This window comes from Dermacentor albipictus, chromosome 5 (assembly GCF_038994185.2).
Source record: "Dermacentor albipictus isolate Rhodes 1998 colony chromosome 5, USDA_Dalb.pri_finalv2, whole genome shotgun sequence".
In the NCBI taxonomy this organism is placed as follows: Eukaryota; Metazoa; Arthropoda; class Arachnida; order Ixodida; family Ixodidae; genus Dermacentor; species Dermacentor albipictus.
Window position 1 is genome coordinate 121,702,422 of NC_091825.1, and position 19,652 is coordinate 121,722,073.

Consider the following 19,652-nt stretch of genomic DNA (forward strand, 5'->3'; position numbering starts at 1 on the left):
TGCTCGCATAGGCACCAAGTTTATTCTATACCGGATGGAGGGCATTCGGCAGCTATAACATCATTTGCTCAAGGCACGACTGAGATGCCCAGTTTCTCTATCCATTTTCCACAGGAAAAATGAGAGCCACACATTACGCTGACCATCGCTTCAAGAACATCCGAGACGCACTTTGCACCGGCAGCACCGAGTGTTGATTGTGTAGAGCTGAACGATGTATCGACCGGCTGACTGACGCCAGCGTTGTGCACACCATCTCTCTCTCTCTCACATATCAATACGACACGCATGTTTGCAAGATAACATCGAGGAGCAGGGTGGTGGGCCCGATAAGAGCGCTTGCCTAACTGGGGCGAGAACAATGGTGGAGCCAAGATTGGCCATTTCCAGAGGAAATCATACGGTACACAAGAGCAATATGTCAACTTATAAATGTGTCATAGAAGAAGAAGAAATATAGAAACATGAGTGTAATTTTTTTTTAATGGCGAATCCAGGTTTTACGTTATCACTAATAAAAAAAAAGAGGAAAACCAAGACAATGGGACAAGAAATGGGACCAACTAGCTCACTGCATCCTACTGCAGATTTTACATGTTTAGGCTGCAGCGTGTATCTGCGGGCGTACTGCCCCATATCTGCATGACAAAAGTAGTGCGTGGTATGGCATCACAGTCACCCGTTTTTCCAATATTGACAAGTCGTCTTCAGGCTTGCTAATTGATAACCTTGTTGCAAGGTGGTGCTAGAATAATGAAAACAATGCCAAGCCATGGAGGTAGTGAAGACCGAAAATTAACGCAATTTGGGATTAAAAACACTTCACAGGTTAAGGCCAGCAAAGAAGTCATTAAGTGATTGAGATAGATTATCACACCTGACCAAAGAATTCCAATTCCACCATGTCATGATTAACGTGATCACATTTGATGCATATGGGTAACAAACAGACTGGCTGCATGTTCAGAAAAAGTCACGACGAAATAAACTAATAATTTTCCCTTGATATTTCAGCACTAATTCTGCAGAACACAAACACTGTCAAAAACAACAATTACAAGGTGCCAATATTCATAAGTAATACCAGTGACACATGGACACTTTGGATCTGATCTAGCTTAATTGAGATGGAATTTTTCAATGTGATTGGCTCTAGCACAAACTTTTGGAAGGTTGCCAAAGGGGCTTTGCGGATTTCAATTGTCTTTGGTTCGAATGCTCTTTCAAAGTGTGCATGTATAATGAACTACAAGCACTGCTGTACATTCCACTAGAAAACATTCTTTAGGATGTTCAAAAAATGCTTAGTGCCAATCCTCCAACTGACTGCAGTTCAGGCTTGAGGTTTTCTGTTTGGTATCATATTCAAGATATACCGATCGTGAATACGCATCACACTTTCCGGCTAAGTGAATACTCGTAATTTTAAATGAATGAAGCCTCACAACTACTGGGGTAGGAGCATAACTTCGAAGAATAAATTAAAGCTCGATGAAATGCGCAGCACTTATTAGTTACTTTCATGGATCAAATTAACGCATTGGTTAATGGTGGACAGGATTTAACACCACCCGTAACGAGCTACACTGAACTATCGACTCAGTTATTATCAAAATATGCGGTAATTGACATGTAAACACGCCACCAACTTCGGCAAAAGGGGCGCGCAAACTTCGAACGCCTACTGGCTTCAAGTACGCACGCGCAAACACACCCGACTGGTCAAGGAAGCTGTGTTAAAATCAATCGATCCGCCGGTCACGAACACGAACTAAGCTAAGCAGAAACCACAGACTTGTTTGTAACCACGCGGAAAGCCGGACAAAACGCAATCCAATTAGTGCGCACGAGCAAAAACGCGCGCGTCTTTAATATCTTTACAGCTAGGTGGTGCTCACTGCAGCAAAGGAAGTCAAAGCCGCACGCCTTTTTTTCTTTCTTTTTTTCTTCAGCACATTTCCGTTCACTATGATCGCGGCAGCAAACGCCTAGTCACGTTTCTGGTGTCTGACAGGCTTTTTTCCCCGAAAGTACTACATTGCAACAGCACGGCGACAGCTACGAGCGACAACACAGCGATAACGGCGTGTTCCTGTAGGGTGACGTAGCCGTAGCGGGTCAAAAGACAAACAGAAGGCGAGACATTGTAAACAAGTCGCCTGACCTTGAGTAAAGAGCTACAAAGCCGCTTTGCTGGCACTGTGCGGGTGATGAAAGAAGAAAACATAGAACACTAGCCGAAGAAACAAAGCGCTTAACAAACGCGTCATAAGCAATCCAAGTAGACATCGAGGTCAATTCGCAACTCCAGCAATTCATGCGACACCTAGCGGCAGTAGGGAGAAACGAAATACGGAGGTCCAGTCGCCGTGTGCGCCGTAGAGGCTGCTGTCGCGGACGGAAGAATGAAGCTGCTAGCAAAGAAAAAGCGAACGGCCAAGCAGTTCTGCTGTGTTCCTCGGTGCGTGCCAGCGAGATGGAAGGACAGCGATATTTCCGTTCACGCACTTCCCTCCGAGTGGAAAGGCTGAAGCCGCAGAACCAGGTGGATCGCTAACCTCCGCATCGGCAAGGCTGTGACGCTTACAGTGACTGTTTGCTCACGGCATTTTGCACGGGATAATTTCTCCTTACCAGGTGAGACACTATTGTGAACTTGTGAACCCGACCCTAATGCATGACCATTGTGCGTGGCCATTATACATGTCGCTGTGTCACCTTATGTAAACACGTTTCGCATTGCGGGCACTGGCGATTGGCCTATGCATTATTTGCTGCATATGTTAGCCGCAACGCGAAATTCGAGCACAGGTTCGAAACCTGTCACGGCGGTTTCTCCGAGAAACGTCTCTTCTGCACTCGTTAACCACATTGGCTGTAATTAGAGCTCATGTTCGACGCTTCACAGCGGTTTCTGCGAGCAACGTCACCTCTGCGCTCGTTGGCTACACCCGGCTGTAGCTTTTGATGCCCAGCACGTCTCGCGCAACTTATACGGGCGTCGGAGATTCAAATGTTTACGAATGATGTACTAGCAAGTTCTGGAAGTGTTGAGTGTAAACGTGCCACGTATGTGGCATGCTAAAGCGGAATAAATATCATGCGTGGTGCGGATGAACTTGCAGCACAGGCGCACTGCACGCGGGCACTTCCCAGCGCGACTGATTACGAATTTGCCACTTGCACTTGAGAATCTCCGACGTGCTCAAGAGTGGCCATATGACACTGGTATTTCGCACCGACGGCGAGCCTATCACGTTCATTGCAGAAGTTTGCCACTTACGCGACAGCCACATGTCAATTTTACACGCGTTGGCTAGTTTCGAGGAAAATTTACGGCGTCCGCCGTCTACTGACGTGTCGCATATGTATGTGCAGTATTAGTACCTAAGCTAGCTTTATCTGTGTTATTAAATCATCCCCAAGTCAGTGGCAAAACTACTCCGGTCATGTGGTGGTGTTTGCACCTGTGTACTTTGCGTTATGAGCAGCTTTCAACTACGTTTTGCAGATGCTACATTCGGTGTACAACGTTGCATAGCCTTGCACACTCAAACCGTGCTTCATTTCCTTGCAAATGTTTTTTTATAAATATTGTGGCCTTGTTTCTGAGGTAAAAAGAAAAAAATTCTGGGTGCAGCCCATATTGAGGCACAATAAAGCATAAACAATTCATTTATTTTTTCAATTGTAGCATGTCAAAGACAGCGGCTGAAACAAATGCAGTACCAACTGAAAACCTGCCAAGGACGTCATGTTATGATGAGAACAAGGATGCTCATATGAGAGAGCTTTCACTGGCAAGACTTCGCCGACATGTGTATCGGTCAGCCAGAGTAAGTTAATTTGACTACATGGTGCAGCACTTATATGCTTATGGTACATACACCATGTCTACAAGCATGCAATAGATGTCAACACCTTTTAATGCATTACAGAATGAATCAAGCAAAGAAACTGTTGCCTCCCCATTAGAAGCAAAGGTGTTGCCCCATGCACCTGTCAGCACGACCACCATGGTAAATTGGCTGCCTGCAACTTGTGCACACATTGCTTCACCACTAATTCCTTGGGATTAAGCTCTGACATTGCAGGACGATCTCCCATCCCCTGACCGCAACAGCATGGACCAAATAAGTGACAAAGGAAATATGGTAATTTCTTTTTGTATATGTATGTGTTGTGGTAGCTGTCTTTACCTAGACGGTGGCATGCTTTCTGGATTTACATCGTAAAAGCATTGTAGCACGTGGTGTGTGATGGGTGCTCATTAATTGCAACTTGTGCACACATTGCTTAACCACTGGTTTCTTGAACTGAACTCTATCTGACATTGCAGGACGATTTCCCATCCCCTAACAGCATGGACCAAAGCCTTGCAAACACCATAAGGGACAAGGACATAGCAAATATGGCAATTTATTTTTTCTATATATTTGTGATGTGGTAGCTGTCTTTACCTAGCCGGCAGCATGTTTTCTGGATTAACTTCGTGAAAGGATTGTGGTGTGTGATGGGTGCAAATTAACTGATGCAAAAAGCCTGGCCTTCCTACTTCCAACATTGAATTTAATACATTGACGTGCATTATTGGAATGACAAAAAGAAGCTGCATTTCGCGTCAGATATGTCAGACATTACAACTCTTGCTTTTGTTTTGTCACAGGAATGTGCTTGCCAACCTGGCCTCCGGACATTAATGGCAGAGTACTCAAGAGAAGAAAAAGACGTGGCAAATTTCCTACTAGAAATGGCGTCACGGACAAGGCCTACAGAAAGCAAGGTTGCCCAAGTGTGCGTCGGGTACTTTTCCACAGAAGTTTGTGAACACGATAAATAGTAGCAACGTAAATACATTCACAGGCCTGCCATCATTCGATGTTCTGAATGCTCGTGTGACGTGCTACACAAAAATTCATCCACTTTCAGGACGGCACCAGTTATGTGTAAAAACAATTGCATTGACATTGGTGAAATTGAAGCATATTTCCACTGCATTCTTGAGTCACCTTTTTAACTGTTCTCTAACTACATGTAGCAACATAATTGCAGAGACTGCTCAGTTGATGTGTGAAATTTTAAAAGTAACTGTGGCTGTGCCACCAAAAGATGAATTCCAGTGGCACGTTTGCATATTCGGCATTAGGTGATTCACCTGAAGTCGTGCCATGGCTGGCGATATTGCAAGTAGCCTGTATTGCATAGAGGCATTTGTGCGTGTGACCTTGGCTCCATCAAAGCGTGGCGGCCTTGGGAGTAAGTGCGGTCTTCTGTTTGGAAATCCAGCATTTTTTATGCCACTCAGCCACTTCATACTTTTCAGACACGGTCGTTGCCATGTGATCTACATGCTGCACTTGTTTGCATTGGCCAAACCTGCAGACTTCAACTTCAACACACTTTTTGTAAATTAGCAATGCACATTCTTTTGCAACTTGTATTCTTCATTGAAGTGCTGATTTACACTACGCATTCTGATGCAAGTTTTCATCTTATGGTATTCCGAGATATTTGCAGTTCACTTATGATCTGTGTCATAGAGTTGTGGTTATTCTTCAATGGCTGTTTGTTGTCCCTTTTCTTACTTATATTTTTTCACAAAATAAACCACATGCACTCAATATTTTGTTCACTGTACTTGCCTCATACATTTTACTCAAGCCCATTTTTGTTGCACTTTTTAGCATATGAGGGTATATCTGGCCAAACAGAACATGAGAAGTAACATGGAACAGGGTCAAACCTGCATACGATGAGTATTTAAAAAGTTTGGCCACCAGAGTTGAGTACTCTGAAAGAATGGTTTGATTCAAATGACCCCAGCTGGTATATGTACCATAATTTATGCTTCTTCCCAGTTTGTTGAATACAGTGCAAATGGCTGTCCTGGGAAGCATAACTAAACCACTGGTAATACAACATGGGGAGACACTTGTGCAGACTTAACATCAGTGAATGATAATTATTGACCTCCAGAGAGCATATAGAGATGTCCTTACTATCAACATATCAATAAATGGAAAGTATGTGACATGAAAGTTTAACATGCACTTAAAGCACTTAAACACTTAAAGGGGCACTGAAACACTTCCGACTGATCATAGTTACATCACTACAAAAGGACACCGCCTGCTGCAAAAATTTTTCGAATCATTGAACTGTAAGCGGAATTAGTAGTTATTGCACTGATGCATTGCTTTCTCCTTTCGCCTCAGCTAGTGTGCTGGAAGCTACACGGTGCATGGCAAGGTAGCAAGGTCCTGGTCAAGTTTTTTTTTTTTTACACATTGCTACTTGTGGTTCAGGCATGGGTGTCACTCTCGAAACGCGAGATGGACGCCTGGAGCTACATCACTTACAGAGACCAATAAATACACACGGCTGTCTGATCGTCCTGCGAACAGAGCTTGTGGTGGTCGTGGTATCTATATTATGCGGCATGCCAGTTTCAGGGCCCCTTTAAGAAGGGCACTAACAAAGACAACAATAGTTGGTTTCATGAGTTCTGCCTGAGTCGCCACTGATGTCACGCAGTTGCTCGAGCACAAATTGTGAAACAATAACGTATGAGCCATAGGAAACGAACAGTCATGTCGGCAAAAAAAAGAAAAAAAGCAGGATATGTATTGTGATAGGTAACCCCAAGCGCCACAGCACAAGGTGAAGCTAAGTTGCAGTTCGGCACATAATAGGATCTCTTCTGCTTACAACGGTGCACGCACATGAACATTTCACTTTACTACGATCTTTGCAATATGAACAGCATTGAAACGCAATGTAGAGATGAAACATTAAAGGGACTGACAACTACACCAAATGTTCCAGGATAAGGTGCCAGGAGAAACAGCCGAGATGTGCTTGCACTTTTGCGACAATCCAGCAGTGCACGAACACTTTGCCTCCACGATCGATGGGTCCCGGAATGCGTCGGCGATTCTCACCACAATCTCGTGCGGGTCCGCTGTCACGCCGGAGGTTTGCACACACGCGCGACCACTTCTACTTAATTACTCTTTGAACCACTGGTACCGACTAAAATGAGGTGCTCGGCGTCCACTACCCGTTCTCCCCCCACAAAACAGCGCGAATTAACATCGCAGTGCAACAAACTCAAAGTTTTCACCAAGGAAAGCGTACGCGGGGACCTCCGTAAAGCCGCCATACTGCACAGTGTAGCCAGACCGGGCCAGGCTTCGCAGCGCCCCCTAATGTTGATTTGAGTTGCGAATAGAAAGGAAAATTACGGTCAGATTTCCGGGTCCACGCCGGAACAAACAGGCTGTTAAAAAAAAAAAAAATGTCATTCGCCATTCCATCCGTCTGTCGCGGCGGAAATAGTGCGCTCAGACAGACGGCGTGTTCAGCGCGTGCACGGAATGCGAAAAATGCAGGCCGATAAACGTGAAACCGAACGCAAGGGAAAGAAAGATGAAAACGTGATAGTAGCTCCGTGTTGGTACGAGCGCTTGTTTTTTTTCTTCCGTCTCTCGCTCTCTTTCCTCGCGCTCCCGACTGCGATTCCTCCGCTACCTCGCCTTCCCCTGTACGATCAAGATGTCCATGTTGAATCGGCTACGCCACGACACTGCCGACTGGCCCACATTTCTCAGACGCCCGGGATCGTAACGCCGCCGCACTCGCGCGAAACAATCGGTGCGACACGCACGCTTTTTACCGCGGCGCTTCCTAATCGGACCCTTCGGCAGCAATGGCGCTGTCACGTGGTAAAAAGCGCTCGCCTCGGTCGACGGCTCGCAGATCGTTAACAGTCCACGCTTTGGAAGGACGGACGGACGGTCGCCTGACAAACACTCGCGACACGAATCGCACCGGCGGGCCTGCATCGGGTGACGATGCTAGCCTGCGTACGCCATCAAATCCCCGCAAAAACTGTGCGCTTCCCCCCCACCTCCCCTCGTTTCGGAGTTTGCCTTCCGCACCACCACAGGGGCGACCCATGCCCGTGTCAGATAGCGGGCGTCGCAAATAACTCGAGAACGTCGCTCACCCAGAGCTTGTCTCTCCGCAGCCTCGTGAGCCAGGTTTCTCGGTCCGGTGATCCCTCGGCTGGACACGTCAACGCTGCGTTTTAACGATCCTGCCTCTCCTTTTTTCTGAGGAAATCACGGCGCTGGCTGGGCCGCACGACCGCTCGCTTCCACGTCTGTTTACGTTTTTCTTCCGCTGATGCTCACCACAGGGCGCTGCGGCTGCGCGTCTCGCCATGTACTCCGCCCTCGCCTACGCAACTCAAATCGAAAACAACGACGCCTTTCCGGAAGGAAGCGGCTCTTCCCGGAACACGTATTTCTGAGCCCGCACTTGGCGATTTAAGAGGTGCTCGTTTTCACGCGTGCGTGTGTCTGTGCACAGCGCTGCCCGCCGTTACACATTCGGCGCCGATCAGCTTGTACTCGTGTGTGCCCACGTAGTGGTATCGGCAATTGCTTACTTTTTTTTTAATCTAAGCTTCCGCCTGCTGAAGGGCTACATGCGATAAAGGTCTTGCTTGCTGCAATATTTCGTTGCTGCTGCCTAAATGAAAAAATGCAGCTCGCTTTTGTTATTAGCAATTCCCGGTAGCTCGCGCCACGAAGTATGCTCCACTTTTATTAGTGACCTTGACCCGCGGCTCGGAGAAGTTGCGACGCTATAAAGATGATTATTTTATTTTTGGCGGAGTGGGTACAGTAACCTCCATTGTGCGCCGCACACGCAACTGGTATTGTCTTATGCATACATCACATGTAAAGTCTTTCATCCAAACACAAGATAAACAATTATTAATGAAAAACTGCAGTTGGGCAGAACCAGGTTGAATTTGTGTTCATTCTCTTTCTGCTATCTTATCAGTCTACCAATGTTTGCACCTAACTGCAATGAGCTTGGATGCTGGTAATCAGTGGCTCACAGCTAGAGTAATTACGACCACACATAATTAAGAAGAAATTATAAGCATGCATCATTGAAACAGATTGCAGTTTTTATCACTGATGAGTGCAACACACAATATTAATTTTATTTGTGATAGAACACACTAAATGAGGCATGGTGATGACGACGAATTCAGTCTTTCTTCTTGGATCGTTCATTCAGTATTCTCGCAACAAAGTGGTCATCCACCAGGTCTCTCATATTCAGAGTGGCTTTGTTCGCACAGCCCAAATACGGGCACCTGCAACCATAAGAGAATCAATAAGCCGAGTAATTTCACACACAACATGCAGCATTAAATTCATCAAGCCAAACGAAAGGCAAACTGGGTGATTTTGGGTAGACTTGTACATAACAAATTACATGTAATTATAGTTACTTGTAATCAATAACATTTATTGGTAATATTGCAATTTACAATTACTTTAATTGTTTACACAGTAATGTTCACAGTAATTCAATTACTTTTTAGTAATCAATTACATGTAACCAGTTACACTTTTGACAAAACACGTACTGGCAGGCGACGCTGTTTTGAGCATTTGCATTTGGTGAAAACTACAGTGTCTCAAGGGATGAAAACATGTAAATGGATTACGTCCTACACACTACTGACGTCTTGCTGCTACACATCGATCACCTAAACGTGGCAGGCTTGCTTGTTTGCGCACTTCTCTTGGAAGTTTGACCTCTGAGCTTTTCTCTTATAAGTTTCTATCCCTCTCTCCTGAAAGTGCTTATAGGCAGCCTTCATCGGCAGTAAGAGCTACTGCTCAATAAGGGGTTTTAGAAATAGCATGCCTAAGCGACTTAGTGCACACAAAAACCAAAACTTCATTGTAGGGCCTTTGCATTCTTTTGTAAGCCCGGCAGTTTGCGTCCCCTAACTTAGGGTGCGTAAAATCTAAAACTCCCCAATTCTAAGTGCAGTCTATGACTTCTCTCATAGATACAGAAGCTTTTGGCCGTGAGACGCATATGTCTGTTTGATATACAAGACTCATATACACCTATATTTGTGTTTGTAACACACAGCAGTTTCAGGGCTGAATAATATGCATTTCTATCATAAAAACCTTACAGGCTTGGCTGCCTTTTCAAGGAACGTGAACGTTTGCTGGTGTATATCACGATTAGTCGTTCAAGTCTAAATGGGTAGCGAGTGAAGGTCCACCAGATGTTGGCTGACAAGCTTAAACGTCGCTTCTGTGGCTCGATGGCGATGGCCACTTCAGACATTGGTGGGAGAGAACCACCTATATACGATTTTTCACTTTTTCACTTTCCCTATCGGAAGCACCTTCTGTTAGCCCCAGCAACAATGAAGCGCTGTACTTCTGTAGGGAACCCAAACCCAAGCATCGTGGCATTCAGTGACCACGATCTTTTCGGCACGGTGTTCGTACACTATAGCACCGCTCTTCTGTCCAGAGGGCTCACAGAGCAAGCTTTCAGTGTCGCTGCAGATGTCCTCACAAGAAAATTAGGGAAGATTACCAAATAAAATTCTAAAAAGCAATTCTTAGTGAAGATAAACAATGTGTGAAGAGCTGCAGAGGACGCACTGAAAAAGCCAGGCCAGCTCGTTCTATTTAGTGTGTGCAATGTTAAATGTATCGGGGAAAGTAACATTATAGTAATCTGTTACTTTTTAGTAAATGCTCAATTACTATTGTGGGGCAGTAATTGGTAACTGTAATTAATTACATTTTGAAAGATGTCATCGGTTACTTTTTTTCTGTAATGCGTACAAGTCTGATCTTGGGTGGCACGGGGGATTTTGTGCCTTAACCCCCAAAACAATAGCACATTAGTGCTTTAGCATTTGTATTCAGTGATCTTTCACTCAAGCTAAAGAGACACAAAAGGCAAATTGGCCCAAAAAGTACAGTAGGCCAGAAAAAAGACCATGTGACATTTCCTCAGTCTTTCCCCATTCTTGTCCACTTTTCTTGCTTAAGTTTCAACGTGAATGCAAACCAACTTGCACAGTTTACCCTTCTAAGACATAGGGCAACTAGCAAAAGAGGCGAGATTAATTTATTACTGTTTTGATAGTCTTTTTGGTGCTTGTTAGGCAGATGTGGATTTGTTAGTGTAGAAAATCGCAAATAATGAGCCTGAACTTCTTCAAGATCTCCCACATTCAAACCGTGACGACGATGACACAACCACATGGTGTTACGAAGCTTGCAGACTTTTTAAAAATATATACTGGTTCCTCTCTCCAAGGGTGAGTCACCTTTTCCTGGTTCCAGGCAGGAGGTTGAAATGCAATAACTGTTTCTCTCTCTGTGAGGGGGAGAGCTATGAAGCTTACTACTTTGCGTCTTTTTTTCTTTTGAAATGCAAGCTAATAATTTTTTAAATATTTAAAAACATAGCCTTTTTTAGTTGTCACTATGGCATGTGACAATAATGTGGAGAGCACTGCTGAGGCGTGAAATATGGAGCATGAACATATGTCGGCCACCGCCAAATTTTTGATGCGAAAATTTCTTTGCCTCTCCCTCCTACTTTACTGGTGCTGATTTCTGCCGTCTTGATGATTGTACAACTTCGGCCACTGGGTATGTGGAAAATGCCCGAATAGACAAGCAGAACAAGAGGCAACAAGTGAAGGAGTCTGTGACAAAAAAAACAACTAAAGAAGTCAGCTATAAAGAAGCGAAGAATAAGTTGGCTACAGAAGCAACTGAGGTAGAGAAGGAACTAAGCAAACAAAATGGGACTATACTTTTCACTGTGCAAGGAGCACTGAGCTGCATACAAGTGAGGATAGAGAAGTCAAAACATTTCAGCGAACATCAAAGAAAGCTACACTTATACACCCATTCCCACATTTGCGTGTTTTCTTTTTCTATTCCATCTTTTTTGCTTACTTCTACTATGTGAGAAAAGAAAACACACTTGCAAGACTCTTGTAAGTCAATCACAAATTAAGATTAAACTATGGGGTTTAGCATCCCAAAGCAACTTGCAGGTTATGAGAGACGCTGTCGTGAGGGGCACTCAGAATTAAGTCGGATGACCATTTAATGTAGAGCACAGAAAATAAGGGATTTCGCTCTCTGCCCGCATCGACATGTGGCCGTTGCAGCTGGGAATCGAACTCGTAACCATGTGCTCACCAGCAGTATGCCAAAGCAACCGAGCCATTGCAACGGGTCAGTCCCAACGTGAACAACAGTAAAGCAGACAGGTTGGAACTCAAGGGCAACATAGACCTGCACTCTTTCCTGTATTCTTTAGTGAAAATGAGTTTCAGTGGAGGGACGTAGGTCAGTTTACCAGACCTCAAAGAGACACTTAAAAGAACAAGAAAAAAGGGACTTAATTCAGCAAGATTTTAAACTGCACGAGAAAGACAGGATATGAATGGAAACATAGACACACATTAAGCTTAAACTATAGGGTTCAGCATCCCAAAGCAACTTGCAGGTTATGAGAGACGCTGTAGTTATTAAGTTGGATTACCTTTTAACGTGCACCCAAAGCATGGATTTGTTGAGCTGTATTAGTAAGTTACCCTTTTACAATACCAAAGAAAGCCACTTTACTGCAAGAAGGCGCTTGGTAAGCTAGAAAAAGTGCAAATCCGAAAGACAGGTGGTGACACCCCCTTGAAGCTCTAACATTAGGTCGCTGCGAGGTCATGGATCTTGAAGCGTCTATTTGGGCCTCCGTAAATTTTTATCGGCAAGGATGGACTGCATTGCATTGCAAAGGAACCAAAGAGTGAACTTTGCAAGTTTCAAGAGCTTTTGCTCAGTCACAATGGTCCAAATACAAAAAGAGACACTTTGGAATGTGTGACATCACACCAAAGTAGTAGGTTGATTAGTAGCACTAGACTTTCGGTGCAAAAATTCAAGAAAAGAAACTTTGACATTCATTTTGCTATTCTAATAATCAACCTATCGTCATGAAATTAACAAAAATATAGTTTTGAAAGAATGGTTCATCAATATAAACTGCTTTAGCGTTTTCTTTTTGCAATGCTTTTAAAGTGTTCTTGTCAGAATTGCCTCGTTCTGTTACTGGCGCGGGTGGCATACCTTGGATGTCTAGTGCTTTTGATGTACTGGCTGATGCTGTTTTTGTCATAGACGTGGCTGCATTTTGTGTTTTTCACAGGTGCTTCAATGTCTTTCTGGGTGATGGGGTCCTTCCACTGAACGTTCTCAATGTCCTCGGTAACGGTCATGCTGTCCTCGAGGTCTTGGGATGATGAAACTGCAAAGAGAGAAAACGCAGTTAAAGAGGGGGTGATGTGAGAAAGAATTATGATTCATACGGGTGTCGCACCGTTCGCTTTTTATCTTGCTCGGGCTCGATCACAATAGAATGTGCCCGTGTGGCACTGGTATAACAGAAAGTCGTTACAAGGATTAACAAATCTTAGAAATTAAAGAATAATATTGACAGGAGGCTTTATCTTGGGATGAAATCCGATTTCCCTATTCGAATACATGCGAAATGATGAAATGCTCTCAACAAACAACTGCTGCACTGATTTGAATAAAATTTGCTGCATTAAGAAAGAATGCTGACTTCTACTGACTGCAGGAAGTAGAATTTTGATTCAGACTAAGCCTCTTAGTTTTTACAAGAGTTACCAAAAGTTGGCAGGTTCCAAAAAAAACTGAAGCATGAAACTTACAAATCTGATATGTATGTATAGGTTTACAGCTTATGGGAAAGTTACAATATCTGCAAAAGTCCTGCTCACAAATTACAGTGGTACATATACGAGGGGGTACCCAAAGTAACTGGAATTATTTTTAAAAAATTATGTATTTATTTATTTGTTACAAAACAACCTTATCATCTTGAAAGTACCCTCCATTACATTTAATACATTTGTCCAATCTGTGATTTCATCATTCGAAACATTTTTCAAACTTGTTTGTCTTGATGGCCTAATAGCTCCTCTCTTTTTTTGTTTTTTTCCCTCACCTCTTTTACGTCATGAAATTGCAGTCCTTTCATATCTTTCTTCATCCGAGGAAACAAAAGAAAAGTCGCACGGAGCGAGGTCAGGTGCCCATGCCCCTTACTCTCCTGACCTCGCTCCGTATGGCTCTTTTTCTTTTATGGCTTGAAGTTCATGCACTAACTTTTTGTTACATCACAACATCTTGACAATGTCTGCTTGGAACAAGTTAACAGTTTATTTACAGACAAGGATTATAATATTGTGTTTTACAGGAGGCAATAACTCAAACTAGTGAGTTTCTAAAACTTTTTCTGAACAGACAGTCCAAATGTGCAAATACTTCGAAGTGTGTCAACATTGAGCAACTTATCTATCTAAGGGAATAGGCGGGATTTATAAAATGGAACTTGCCATTTATATTTATGCAAACAAGGAAGGAAAATGGTCAGACAATTCAGCAAACCTTTCTTTAGTGAATGAAAGTTATGAATTTTGAATAGATATGTACAGAACTCTATAGGTAAGAATTACTCGTGGGACACAGTCCTTAATTTACCAAAACCCTAACCATTTATATAAAAGCTAATGTGTTAGTAATGCATTAATTAAGTCCACAATGCCATTAACATATTAAAACATTTTTAATAGACTACACATCTTGATAATTAGACCTTGAAATATCAGCTTTGATGTGATTTTCTGCTCTGTTTTGATCACTAATGTTCTACTTGTGGTCGATAACTAGGCACTGAGAGAAAAACAGAGGCTTGTTAATAAAAACTGGAGAGGTTTGCCTGTTGGCATGCCTGATGTGCTACTTCTGACAGACACTGGTCTCGATGACAAACTTTAATTAGGCACTATTATGTGATTGGAAGAGAGGGGTGTGGATAACAGAGCAAATGGGGATAGACATTATTTTAGTTGACATTAACAGAAAAAAAATGGAGCTGAGCAGGCCATTGAATGCATAGGGCAGATAACCGGAAGACCGTTAGAGTTACGGAATGGATGCCAAGGAAAGGGAAGTGCCAGTCGAGGATGGCGGAAAATTAAGTGGGATGATGAAATTAGGAAATCTGCAGGCACAAGTTGGAATCGGCTAACGCAAGACAGGGGTAACTGGAGATCACTCGGAGAGGCTTTCGTCCTGCGGTGGACATAAAAATAGGCTGATGATGATGTGCTAGGAAGCTGTGGTGCTCTACATGTGTTATGCAGACTGTGACTTGATAAGGCATAATGTAAGGATTCCTTTCACTCGATCCTATTCCTTTCGTATCATCGCCAACAGGCCAGTCCTGGTGATAACGCAGGCAAAGCACTGCTCAGACCACCAACGAAGTGCACCACGGAAAAAGATTTGAAATAGAACCATTTACATTGTCCCAGTCCTGGTTAGATAAATTTGCTGCTGCGTTTTCAGTCCACGTCAGATGAAGGGTTCTCCTGTGTTTTTGCGCCACTTAATGCAAAAGTTAAGTGCTTTGTAGAGTCACTGTACACTTCTTTTTCCCTTCTACAGAACACATGGGGTCAGAGACCTGGTCAGCTGCTGTATGGTGCCATTCGCTCCTGGCCCTCTACTTTCTTCGATGTAAAAAAGTGTCAATGCTTAAAAAAAATAAAGACACTGGGAAGCCTCACAGCAGCTGTAATTTACTGCAACATCTTTTCTACATACCAGTTTCGGTTCAATATCCCAGTTAGTGTACCTATCTCACGACACTTAAAGTGAACGAGAAAAAGGGGGTTAAGCGAGGGGCCCGATTTTTATTAATCATGTCATAAGAAGCCAACAAACAAAGACACCAAGGACAACACAGGGGAAATTACTTGTACTTACTAATTGAAATAAAGAAATTATAAATTAATGAAACTGAAAGTGGATGAAGAAACACCTTGCCGCAAGTGGGGAACAATCCCAAGTCTTCGCATTACGCGTGCGATGCTCCACCAATTGAGTTACTAATTGGTAGAGCATCACATGCGTAATGCGAAGACGAATAAATAGACATTTATTTTCTGGTGAGTTCATTATTTCTAATTCACAATTATTCGAACTTTTGGGAAGTTTTCAGACTCCAAATTATCATTTGGCGACTAGAAAATTATTTGAGGTCCTCTAAGAACTACCGATAATTGTTCTAAAGTTTCAATATCAAAGATCTTCATTTAAAATAGAAAATGAAAATGTCACGTCAGTACAGTCCGAAGATGTGTTGAATGTGCGAGCCCATAGCCTGGCATACCACCCTCACCTTCTACAGGCACACTGGCATTATCACCAAGATTAGGCGCCACTGCTCAGGGTGCGATCAATTAAGTGCAGCACGTAGTCTCACTGATAAGGCCAATGTGGCAGTAGAAGACGGAGATGGTATCTCAGGCCAGGCGCTCCCGTGTTATCTTTAACAGATTTGAGGTCTGCACTCCTTTGAGAATGCCTGGCTTTCTTCCTTATCTCTTAAAACACAGTAACAGTTCGCTGCAGTATCTGTTTTCTTCACTCTCTGTTCTCTTCTCCACTCGGTAGAATGCACCATAAGGCCACTTCCTGTCAAATGTATAAATTCCTGTGCAAACACTGTTGTGATTGAGCAACTCACAGGAACACACAAAATGCAAAATTTGATAACATAAAGCTGATAGGTTTTCCTACCTTCTTCTACTCTGCTTGTAATCCTAAGGAGATTCTTGAATGCCACATGATTTTCTGGGTCTCCTTGACGCTGTTTTGCAGCTTCGTATGTAGAGGCAAGCTCTTGTTTCCAATCTAGTTGTCGGTTGGCTTCGGCAGTCTGTCTGGCCTGAAGGCAAAAAATTGTGGCAGGAACCACCGAAGATGATTGCCAAAGTCAGTGATAGCTTTTTCGTGCATGCATATCCTCATGAAACCGTGAATCGTGAAACCTCATGGGCACATCGGCAGACACATAGGGTGGCAATCCTGCTGCCAACCACAATACGAAATGTTACCATGACACAGCATACCTTGTAGTCACAGTATTCCAATTACAGGGACCCAATGATACTCAATCACAATGCTAATTTCTCATATCTTGGATGGATCTTGACTGGGGGCACCGAAATCCTAAAATTTTCACATAAATTCTAATCGTATTTTTTTTTACCAGCAAATGTCTTTCAGGTATTAAATTATTCCAAAAACACAGAACCATAACTACTATAACTTATGCCCTTATTACTACGGGCAACTATGCGTCCCTTATATTTAGACATTTTTAAGGTAGATACTACTTAAAGAATCCACATTTTGATGCCAAGAGATTGAAGTGATGGTACTCCAACTTTATAAGAGCTTGCTTACATTATTTAAGAGCAATAGGCCTACATTAACATTTTATTTCATGAAAAACATTACCTCTGCTTTACCATCGCTCAACTTATAGGTGCAGCTCATGGACGCCTACGCATCAATAAACATGACTGAACCCCATTGTAAAGCACGAAGAAAAAGGACTGCACATAAACGACGCTCATGGATACGCAAGTTTACTATAGTGCGATTTTTCCTAATTTGAAGATTTTGTTGCGCTGTGAGTTAGGGTCGTTGTCTCTGTAGTAAACAACGGCTTCACTTTCTCATATACTATAATGAAGCTAAACATTTCGACAGAATTGCTTGTCTGCTTAGGAAATTGATTAGGACTTGAGACTCTCCCCACCACCGGTCATCCTAGCACCACGGCAGCCGTCAACACCCCCCCCCACCTCCCGTGCTCCCCCTTCCTTTCTTTACAAAAGATGCTTTAAAGGCTGCACACCACTACCCACCGAAGAACAACCCCCTGAAGAAGGAGCCGAATGGGCTCCGAAACGTCGGGCTAATAAAATTCAGTTATTTGTCTTAAAACTTATTGTGTGCAACAAACAGGGACGAAGAATAGAAGAAACACAAGGACGAGCGCTTTCTAACAACTGGTTTTATTTTTGAAGAACCACCTGCTTATATACCCACAGATCTGCGCGATCTAGTCAAACAGAGCATGCCTATAGCGCATATAATACACACAGATCTGCGCGATCAAGTCAAGAGAGCACATCTACAGTACATATACCACTTGTGATAAAAAACAAAGACGTGGACCAAAGCCACCCGGTCAACATATGAACAGCAAGGTAGAACAGAAACATCCACTTACGATAAAATGTGTTAATAATTAAGAGGTTAAGGGAACACTTGTCCAGTCTGAAAGGTCGCCCTAGCACGCATTTGGCAATGCATTGCCAAGAACATGATTGCTCCCCCTGTCTGAGTAGCACCAACATTTTGTATAGGAACAGAAATCAAACCGCGAGAGAAATTGTAGAAGCACACTGGAGTGAAAAACAAAAAGGAAAATGCATCAGCCATTCATCGGTATCATTGTTGGATAAAGAAAATTCACTTCTATAATCACATCTCTAACGCATTTTATCGTAAGTGGATGTTTCATGCACCTTGCTGTTCTTATGTCGACCGGGTGGCTTTGGTCCACGTCTTTGTTTTTTATCACAAGTGGTATATGTACTGTAGATTTGCTCTCTTGACTTGATCGCGCAGATCTGTGTGTATTATATGCGCTATAGGCATGCTCTGTTTGACTAGATCGCGCAGATCTGTGGGTATATAAGCAGGTGGTTCTTCAAAAATAAAACCAGTTGTTAGAAAGCGCTCGTCCTTGTGTTTCTTCTATTCTTCGTCCCTGCTTGTTGCGCACAATAAGTTTTAAGATAAATTTGTTCCAACTAGGCCGACTCGCAGTCTTGCTTCAGTTATTTGGTTGGAGTCAGTCTCAAGTCCTAATCCATATACTATATTACAGCTGCTTAGTTTAAAATCACGAGCAAAACGTACCTGTGCCTTCAGTGCAGTTGCTGCTACCACGAAACTGTCGGCGTCATATTCTTCCTTGATCATACGTTTCGTGCAAAGTTTTAAGGCCTCCACGCTTTCGTTCAAAGCATCACCTGGGCAAAGGGGAATAATACGATCAAAACAATGTCACGTCAACAGATAAACGTGCAGCGTACACACAACTCCGTGAGCGGTATACCGTGCTCGCGTAAACAGAGGTGTCTTCGGGTCGTGTCGCAAGGCTCTCATCGAATTTCAAACCGCTTTATAGCTCTTGAGAATGAGGTTTTTTTCGGGGAGCTGACTGCACTAATTGGGAGAACCCCAGCTGTTTCCTTTAAGTATTGGAGAACTATCAGAACCCCACCACCACGGACCCCTGAGCACATCAGCTCAAGTTCGCAACAGTCTACATACGCTACACTCAGCAATGTTACGGCAGATCACTAGGAAAAACCAGCCTACAAACATGTACCTTCGCCTACTTCACAAACGTCGGCAGCAACACCGAGGATGACGTCGAGCCCTTGCACAACATAACAATTTAGTCTTTTCAGGTCGTCGACAGCCATGTCGAACGGTGTGAAAGATGCCATGGCGACTACGACTTTAGTAAATAACTAGAGAAAAATATCACGGCACGGCTTTAACGACGTCAAAACATAGGACAAAACGAAAGCACCGCGAAAGTTGTGCGCGCCGAAACAAACTAAAAGCACGAGGTGGACATGAAACCATAGACAAATGAAAAGAGCCCCTTTGAATCAGAGAAATGGCACGCGCCACTAAACTCATAAAACTAGAGAAAGAACTCTCATGGCGTACTGTATGGTTAACTTCACCATCATATTTTTCAATTCTTATAAAGTTTTTTATGTAATGTTGTAATTTTCTTTAATTTCTGTAGTGGTTATTTGA

The 19,652-nt window shown here is 43.3% G+C and overlaps 3 protein-coding genes across 10 annotated transcripts in view; 1 reads left to right on the forward strand and 2 right to left on the reverse strand.

Annotated features, from left to right (window-relative positions):
* Positions 1–8,261, reverse strand: part of chico (insulin receptor substrate 1 chico) — a 46,586-nt gene extending 38,325 nt beyond the window's left edge. Inside the window, exon 1 of one of the 6 annotated variants that reach the window (XM_065443952.2) lies at positions 8,009–8,261. Coding sequence is in view for 3 of the 6 variants with exons in the window: in XM_065443951.2 (XP_065300023.1) it covers positions 7,245–7,316 (72 nt within the window). In the remaining 3 variants the exon portion in view is untranslated. Of the gene's footprint in view, positions 1–1,649; positions 1,670–1,714; positions 1,868–2,164; positions 2,243–7,244; positions 7,531–8,008 lie in introns of those variants that run through there. The other 5 variants (XM_065443951.2, XM_065443949.2, XM_065443950.2 and 2 more) reach the window with 5 other exon arrangements.
* Positions 2,319–5,621, forward strand: LOC139060052 (uncharacterized). 3 transcript variants are annotated; one of them, XM_070538812.1, is made up of 6 exons: positions 2,319–2,637; positions 3,695–3,836; positions 3,939–4,019; positions 4,095–4,154; positions 4,340–4,414; positions 4,667–5,621. In XM_070538812.1, exons 2-6 carry the CDS (start codon positions 3,696–3,698, stop codon positions 4,838–4,840), a joined length of 531 nt encoding a protein of 176 aa, XP_070394913.1. In that variant the 5' UTR covers positions 2,319–2,637; position 3,695; the 3' UTR covers positions 4,841–5,621. The 3 variants fall into 3 exon arrangements, 2 of the variants coding, with proteins under 2 accessions (XP_070394913.1, XP_070394914.1); XM_070538813.1 differs by lacking the exon at positions 4,340–4,414 and having other exon boundaries at positions 2,321–2,637; XR_011514585.1 differs by lacking the exons at positions 4,095–4,154; positions 4,340–4,414 and having other exon boundaries at positions 2,324–2,637; positions 3,695–4,019.
* A 701-nt stretch (positions 8,262–8,962) lies between the features above and the next one.
* Positions 8,963–19,469, reverse strand: LOC135911626 (E3 SUMO-protein ligase NSE2-like). Its single transcript, XM_065443960.1, has 5 exons — positions 19,210–19,469; positions 18,735–18,847; positions 16,536–16,683; positions 12,993–13,170; positions 8,963–9,175 (listed from the first exon to the last, which is right to left on the reverse strand). The coding sequence occupies exons 1-5, from the start codon at positions 19,328–19,330 to the stop codon at positions 9,067–9,069; spliced, it is 669 nt and encodes a 222-aa protein (XP_065300032.1). The 5' UTR covers positions 19,331–19,469; the 3' UTR covers positions 8,963–9,066.
* Between the last annotated feature and the right edge of the window lie 183 nt (positions 19,470–19,652).

Bases quoted from the DNA above. Each gene is read 5' to 3' on its own strand.
- LOC139060052 (XM_070538812.1), top strand. From the start codon at position 3,696: ATGTCAAAGACAGCGGCTGAAACAAATGCAGTACCAACTGAAAACCTG. The intron at 4,020-4,094 runs GTAAATTGGCTG...CTGACATTGCAG, and splicing joins CTGTCAGCACGACCACCATG to GACGATCTCCCATCCCCTGA. The intron at 4,155-4,339 runs GTAATTTCTTTT...CTGACATTGCAG, and splicing joins TAAGTGACAAAGGAAATATG to GACGATTTCCCATCCCCTAA.
- LOC135911626 (XM_065443960.1), bottom strand. From the start codon at position 19,330: ATGGCATCTTTCACACCGTTCGACATGGCTGTCGACGACCTGAAAAGA. The intron at 16,684-18,734 runs GTACGTTTTGCT...TTTTGCCTTCAG, and splicing joins CAACTGCACTGAAGGCACAG to GCCAGACAGACTGCCGAAGC. The intron at 9,176-12,992 runs GTATGCCACCCG...TTATGGTTGCAG, and splicing joins AAAAGCACTAGACATCCAAG to GTGCCCGTATTTGGGCTGTG.